The sequence below is a fragment of the Sinocyclocheilus rhinocerous genome, unplaced genomic scaffold (assembly GCF_001515625.1).
Source record: "Sinocyclocheilus rhinocerous isolate Xijiao unplaced genomic scaffold, SAMN03320098_v1.1 scaffold486, whole genome shotgun sequence".
NCBI lineage: Eukaryota > Metazoa > Chordata > Actinopteri > Cypriniformes > Cyprinidae > Sinocyclocheilus > Sinocyclocheilus rhinocerous.
This window is the reverse complement of record NW_015661373.1, coordinates 404,991-413,221: the sequence shown is the minus strand read 5'-3', so window position 1 is coordinate 413,221 and position 8,231 is coordinate 404,991. Positions and strand designations below refer to the sequence as shown.

Genomic DNA, 8,231 nt, shown 5'->3' with positions numbered 1-8,231 from the left:
ACAATTAATATAAAAGCAGACAACTGCATTTAAATAAAGTCACTGTAGTGTCTTGCTCAAGGCCATCTTGGAACGAGCCACGCATTTAGCAATTATGTGTTCATACAATGCAAACATTATTGTTTTTAATATGCAATATAAATATTTTAAATTATCAAAATAAATGAGCAGCTGCTTTTGAGGCAGAATTAATCCTGGGCATATGACACCACAACTACAGGGTGTACAGTGATTTATTCTTTTGCCAAATATTTTGTTAGCTTATTAATAAGTTAAAGGTAAGTATTTCCACTGCAGTAACGTTGATGAACGTTAATGGAGAAAAAAAAAAGAAAAAAAATGACTACTCTTGAATGACAAATTTAAAACTATTTGCTTAGGCCGCCCCGAGCCGGAGCCAGTGGTTGTTGGGGGTTACTTCATCTATCAGCCTACAGTGTGATTCCTGTTTGTTAATGATACACACAGTGCGCGTTTCTACCTAGGTAAGTTTGAGTTATAGGCTCAGACACACATAGTTATTTAGGTCATTAGTTAAATAAACCTAAGGGTACAGCATGTTGGAAAGGGTTCAAATGTGCAGAAAACATTAGAAAACCAAAGAATGTAAAACCAAAGATCCACTTACATTTAGCAAATTCACTTATAATTATTAATAAATAAAGCACAAAAAGCCAATTGCATTTTCACCCTCCAATCAGAGCCTGTGTGAATTCTCCTGAAAACCCATCCATAATCCTCCATTTCCTGATTCCTGAACACTAATATTTTTTCAAGCTAGATCATCCTGCCTAGGATTTTATGATAGTCCCCTGAGACATGGTCAGCGCTAGCTTTTGTGCCACACGTGCTTCCAATTCTTCCCAGAACTCTTTTTCTTGGTCTTTCTGAGTGCCAAACATCTTCACACATCTAGATCTGCCACTCTCACGCCTCCCACCGAACTGTAGACGTGCTTTAAGACGGGACTTTTTAAGGAGATGTTTTCCCCTGCACTCAGTACAGGTCAGTTTCTACAGAACTCTTGACATGAATAATTTTTAATCCACTTCAGTCAGCTCTTTTAGCCTGCCTTCGCTTTCTATATTCTTCTTTTATTGATCCTCCCTTGTTCGCTACAAACATTTTTAGCCATTTTGTCTAGCATTTTCGACCTACATTTTATCTCAGACAAACATAATGTCCCCATTTTTACAGAATGTCTTTTTCACACCTTTCTATTCACTTCTACAAACAGTAATCTCATTCGTCCTACAGATTTATGTTATTGTCCACAAAGTACGATGGCTAAAATGTTCACAGTTAAAGGCAAATATGCCCTTGTTAGAAGCTAATTATGTCATGAAACTCTAGATGGCGCATTCTGACGGGGTGTTAACGTAACTGATGATATTCAGAGAGTTAAACGACTTGGCACAAGCTGATTGGTTCATGCTGCATATGCAGCCAATGAGCTTACTGCCTTGCATTTATATGGCTGGCTAGCATTCACTAGAGATTCCTGCAGCGCACTTTCAGAGTTTCTCTGAAACCGTCCACCTTCCCCAGCTCCACCTGTATTGATCTGCTACGGGGTTATTTTATATGCTATTTGTGCAGCAGCAGTATGTCTTAAATACTCATGGCACCGTATCACCATATGCATTGGCAGTAGCAAGTTCCTGTACTTGCTTGCAGCAGCAGCAATACTCTACAACTACAGCAATAACCAACAGCAGCAGCAATTCAGCAGCAGCGTAGCAGATCTGTTCCGCCAAGACCAAATACATTAACATTGCCATATCCATCACCATGCTAAAATGTTCCGGGAGTTGTCATGATTGAACTATATTTTATTGTACAGGAAATGTAACTTTAAATGAAAATATATTTTTCTTATGCATATAAAATATAATGATTAAAATTAAACAAACAACAATGTAAGTGGGACAAATACAAATCTGAACTACTGGCCTGATCTGGTCCTCACTACTTGAGCCCTGTTCCTGTCTGCCATTGGTTGGACAAACACATAGCCCCGCCCTCAAACTGATACCATTTTTTGAGCCAGTGTTGCTATGTCAGGATGAGATGCTCAAACCAAAAAAAAGCATTGTTTTGATGCCACCAACCAACAGTGTTTACTTTTCAGGGGCATCAACCTACGAATGGCTTACTTATAGTTGTCTCTGTATATTAAACTGGGATATGAGAAAGTATTTCAACATTATAAAAATACAAACCTCACTTTTAATAATGCTGCTGTTTTAGTCAACTACTTGTGATTCTGGTTAACTCCTTTTTCATAATATTTGCTTTATCGAAGACAACAATTCTTCTGACTGAGGTTTAAACAATTTATATGCTGAGCCACATGAACGCTTACATTTATTATAGCCATTTCACTTCAAGTGCAATGTAAATCATGCAGGCGAGCAAACACATTTCCTCTGTGTTCCTCATTATGTTTCCATTAGTGCAGAATGCAGCTAAGAATGTCTTTACTGACAACAGAAGAGATACTGCGCATGTCATGCATGTATAAATCGGGTGCTAAGTTGTAAGCAGGCGGAATCTGCAGACTTTGTTTCCATTTTGTAACAGATTTTTATGGATTTAAATATGGTAAAATGTGCTTAATGGTACTCTTACATGTATTTAAAGCTGAAAGTGTTATAAAAGTAAAAATGTTTAATAAATTAAATACTAAGTTCTGCATGTGCAGATCCCATGTGGGCATGGTTGTACGCAATAAGTTTCTGATAACAAGAGTGTGCATGCGTTCTTGGTTTATTTAGCTTTCAGAGTTCTCTGAAACCCTCCACCTTCCCCAGCTCCACCTGTATAGATCTGCTACGGGGTTATTTTATATGCTATTTGTGCAGCAGCAGTATGTCTTAAATACTCATGGCACCGTATCGCCATATGCATTGGCAGTAGCAAGTTCCTGTACTTGCTTGCAGCAGCAGCAGCAATAATTTACAACTACCGCAATAACCAACAGCAGCAGCAATTCAGCAGCAGCCTAGCAGATCTGTTCCGCCAAGACCAAATACATTAACATTGTCATATCCATCACCATGCTAAAATGTTCAGAGAGTTGTCATGTTTGAACTGCATTTAAATAAAGTCACTGTAGTGTCTTGCTCAAGGCCATCTTGGAACGAGCCACGCATTTAGCAATGATGTGTGGATGCAATGATGTGTGGATGTGTGGGTTAATTGAAAGATTGGGAAAAAATGAAATGAGATAAAAGGTCGACTTCAGAAATGGCCTCATAATCCTGTCAGAATGACCCACTGGTGAATTACAGTCAGTTACTTGAATCATATCTTATTTGACTAAGAGCATTTAAAGACAAAATGCACAAGTGATTCTGACAAACAAGACAATGACAGAAAGGAGTGGCTCATTAGATGATTTACTGTGATTTACTGAAAGAAACCTGCTTCAAATTCAGAAACACTACCCTTGAGGAGAAAACAATTAACACCTGAGGTCATAAAGATATCATAAGATGCAGAATGGCTTATTGTTTTACTCATATCTTCACACAACCCTTTGATTGTTGCTCATGATTGAATGGTTCTGTTGATATAAAGAATCATCTCACAAAAATAAGAAAAGAAATCCTATAGGCTAATGGCGATGATAGTGGTAGTGCGCCGGCAAATGACCGTGTTTGTGATTATGATAATGATGACAGCAACAGCATTACATAATTAGCGTAGCCATTAACCTCTGGTAATACTGCGAAACCAAATATGGTCAAGTTTGTTCACAGTAATCACTCATGTTATGCATCTGCTATAATTTTGTGATAATAATCTGGCATGATATCATGTTTCCAATGATCCAGAGCTCAATGCCTCAGACATTTGCAGACCACACATCTCTGATGTCTTGCCACATGACCGAAGAAAAGGTTACAAGTGAAGCTGCCGCAGACAGTCTGACAACGAACGTCTGACAACGCAATCATTAAGAACAAAATTGCCCTCTGAGCTCCAACTTTCTCATTATGCGCCAACCCTGCTGTAGAAATAAACACAGCACTGTTAAAACAGATTAATATAATTAAGCCAACACTGCAGCGGGAAGTCAAAGAACTTGCCTTTGAGAATATGTGTGATTAAAATGGATAACAAAGACAAACACATACAAACACAGTATAGGAGAGAAAGAACAGGACATTGAAATTTTTAATTGAGAAATTAACACACTGCAGATACACAACTTTAAAAAAAAAAATTTTCCCCTGGGTTTGTGGCAATAATTCAATATCAGGCTGACCGGAATATGAGACTGTATTTATATGGATGGAAATGGATGGAAATGGTAGTTTAGTTTTACCTCAAATGTCACAGGTCAAGAGTTCGAAATGGCTTAGGCTATGTGTTGCATTGTTGTGATGACACATGATCTGTCATCCTGTGCCAAGTGGGTTTTTTTTGTAAAAAAAAAAAAAAAATGTTTATACATGTGTGATCCGCTTCTGTTGCTTTAGTTGGGACACGTCAACAGGTGGATTTTTGTCCTGCACTTGTTGGACGGCTACATTGCTTAGTGACATCACGCGCACCTCAAATTACCGCAGATTCGATGCGGTGTTGAGGAAAACCTCATGATTGTAGATGCCTCACTGTCACAACGCTTTACAAATACACCACGAACGAACCGTCTTAAAATTAACACCAAAAACCACCTTTCCTTCATATTTTAATCTGAGAACACATGATGTTTACTGTGACGCCAGTCGCTGTACAGTGGCGCATGGATGTCCACTCTACCGAGAGGCATTCGCATGAATAATTTACCTATTTTCCGTACTAGTATATCCCACTACTACACAGTGGGAAAGTCCCACTGTGTAGTAGTGGGATATACTAGTACGGAAAATAGGTAAATTAGCAGGATTGTAAGCCTACATAAGACAAAGCTACGGAGGTTTTCTCTTTCTCACCTGAATTTAATCTACTTCAGATGCAAAGACTTGTAGACTCTACAAATATTACTGCGGTGCTGAAGGGAAATAAGAGCGCAGCTTCTTAAAGAGACAGTTAAGCCCCCCAAAAATATTCTGTCATTTAAACACTCCCGTGTTGTTTTAGACTTCAGAACACAGAAAGAGATGTTAGATAAACTGACAAGCTCAGTCACCACTGACTTTTATAGCATATTCCCATACAATAAAAGTGAATGGTGACTGAGACTGTCATTCTGCTTTACATCTACTGACAGAAACAAAGAAAGTCATAAGGGGTTTGTAATAATATGAGGGTGAGTAAATTAGTTTTTGGGTGAAGTGTCCTTTTAAAATGACTAGACGCAACATTATTGAGACACACACACACACACACACACACACACACACACACACACACATTTAGGAGAATTAAAATATAAGCTTTGAATGCCAGTTTGTAAAAAGAAAGATGAATGATTTATGTTGAAAGTGCTTATTTCCAATATCCGCATCCGATATGTTGATTGATTACTCTGGAGAGGGCGCAGCTTGTTGCAAGTTCAAATGAGATGTAAGAGTCCATAACCCCCTGATACTGCTGCAATATGACTGTCAGAGTAACCTCCACAAAACAACATCTGGTTTTAAATATCTGAATGTAAATATCAATATCTAAACGTATAAAATATACAGTAACTGAATGCTTTACCGTTGGTTGAAAGTCAACAGTTTGTTCGCTGCAGGGTCTGCAGCGCTCATGGCCCCATGCGATGTTATTCTCTCCCGCAGTCCAAGTTCTCCTGTCTCTCGCCTTTTTTTCTTAGTCTTCTCTTTCAAAGAGATAGATTAGTAACATCATAGTCCCTACATGCTGCTCGTGCTGCTGTAGCCCTTCATTGCGTTGCCTTTTTAGTATTGGTAACTCGTTTCTGCCGGTCTCTTTCTAAATGCACTTGATGGACGCAGTGGTTAGTTTCTTATGGACACATAGCACACACCTCGCGCGTAACTGAACATTCAAGAAGCAGATTCTCGCGGACTGGAGTCCCCTCGCGGCCGTGCGCTGTGCTCGTGACCGAGAGAGTCAGATGGGGAGCCTGTTAACAGCATATTCTCTATCTGTCTCTTTATGTGTGTGTGTGTGTGTGTGTGTGTGTGTGTGTCAGTCAGTGTTACGTTGCCAAATCAACAGACCCGTAACAAAATAAAAAAAAAACGAGAAAATATGAAAGTATAAAAGACACTAAATTAAAGCTATGAACCAAATAACATAAAAATCAGCATACTGTAACACTCCAGTACCAATTATAAAACGACTCATACTTTAATTTGTATATTAAAACAGCATAATAATATAAAAGCGATAAAAGCTTACATAATACAGTTAAGTATAATATATTACATTTTTTCATAAAAATATAAATTCAATTTTTAACAATAATAGCATATTTTATTATGTTTATTGTCTTTAATTACATTTACTGTCTTTGCAACAAATACAACATAATTTTTGTCTTGTAAGGAAACTTAGAGTTAAATTAATTAATAGGGTTTTTACTGTGTTTAACAGTGTAGAAATAGACAAGACAGGGTTCTGTCTCTCTCTGTCTTATACATACAAAAACACTTGGTGAAATATTTTAATTAGAATATTTAATTGCCTTTGTGGCAAAGTGATTTAAAGGGTGAAAGATTATTATTAATTGAGTGTATTCACTGAAATACTGAGCAGCTTTTTATTAGAACAATTTCCTTCCATGTCTGTTAGTTTTGCTGTCAGCCTCATTTTTTAAGCATTTACACAGCCACTGCCTATGGTGCGTTGAACAGCACGTAACGCTACCCGAGATCATCATGCTGTAGAGCCAGACAGCTTCTCATTAAGATGCTCATTTACATTAGAAAGATTCAGGCTTGCATGATTTTTAATAATGCCACAACTGGTGACTGTGACTTACAGCTGCTTGATCATGGCAAAGGAATAACTGTTTGCATCAGCTCTGTATGCAAACACATTACTTTATGAGGTGAGTCCATGCAAATGAGGATAACCATAATTTCCACTGAAAAAGGCAGAGCATTAGCCATATCTGTTTGCATGCACGTGACATGTGACTGTGTGCATGTTTAGGCATCTGTCTCCAAGGATGCTGTACACTTTGCATTCACAAAATGAACAGTAACACCATACAATGACAAGCATCCCTCCTCCTGTGTATGTGTTTCTAGACAGTGTTTTTTCCCCCCATATGATCTCATAACCTTCATTCTTCTTCCCGTTGTCCCAGGTCTACCCATAATCCTTCTGTCTAGCACAGAAGTGAGGGGCGCAATGAGGTCATTGTTCAGACAATAACCTTTTCTTCTCATTTAATCTCTCTCTCTTGACTCACTGTCTGATGATGTCACACACTCAGACACATCTCCATGCCTGTTCCGTTCTCACCTGCACATGCAGAACATCTAACTCTTTAAATGCTAGACAGTTGGTGAGACAGAGAGAAAGTGAGATTATGAGAGTCTTGAATATATTTAGTAATAGAAGAATCTTGGGATATGTAGTAGGAAGTGGGCGGAGACTAAGTTCAGACTGTTTAATGCTTTTCATCACTATTACTAGCAGAACGGCATGTTATCAGCCAAACTGAGGCATGCAGTAATAGACTCCAACACAAACGTAACATGAGCAGTGTGTATCTGGTATTTAAATCCCTCCCTGATTACATCACAGGTAGTAATGGATGATTAGGAACAGGTAATGATTTTGGAAACCATATTGAGAGAAAAATTGGGATGTGTGATTAAAACGTGTGTTTAAAGGGGTCATATGATGCTGCTAAAAATAACATTATTTTGTGTATTTGGTGTAATGAAATGTGTTTATGCGGTTTAAAGTTAAAAAAAACACATTATTTTCCACATACTGTACATTATTGTTTCTCCTCTATGCCCCGCCTTTTTGAAACGCGTCGATTTTTACAAAGCTCATCGGTCTGAAAAGCGAGGTGTGCTGTGATTGGCCAGCTATCCAGTGCGTTGTGATTGGCTGAATACCTCAAGCGTGAGACGGAAATGTTACGCCCCTCACCATACTGTGATGGCATGTCACAGCCGGAGCGACGACACAAAAACATTAAAACCCATTACAAACGAGGCATTTCTTGCATCCAGTGGGGACATAATTACAGATTATAATGACTTATACTGTCTTTTTACGCGTTGCGTTGCATCGCGCCGCGTAAACAAAACCATGAATGCATTTGTGATTGGAGAAATGACAAACAA

At 38.3% G+C, this 8,231-nt stretch overlaps 1 protein-coding gene across 1 annotated transcript in view; it reads right to left on the bottom strand.

Moving 5' to 3' along the window:
• Nucleotides 1-6,012, bottom strand: part of LOC107726286 (GTPase-activating Rap/Ran-GAP domain-like protein 3) — a 68,508-nt gene extending 62,496 nt beyond the window's left edge. The window contains exon 1 of the mRNA XM_016535822.1: nucleotides 5,656-6,012. Within this exon, the coding sequence (XP_016391308.1) occupies nucleotides 5,656-5,705 (50 nt within the window). The 5' untranslated portion in view covers nucleotides 5,706-6,012. The remainder of the gene's footprint in view (nucleotides 1-5,655) is intronic.
• Nucleotides 6,013-8,231: the final 2,219 nt, after the last annotated feature.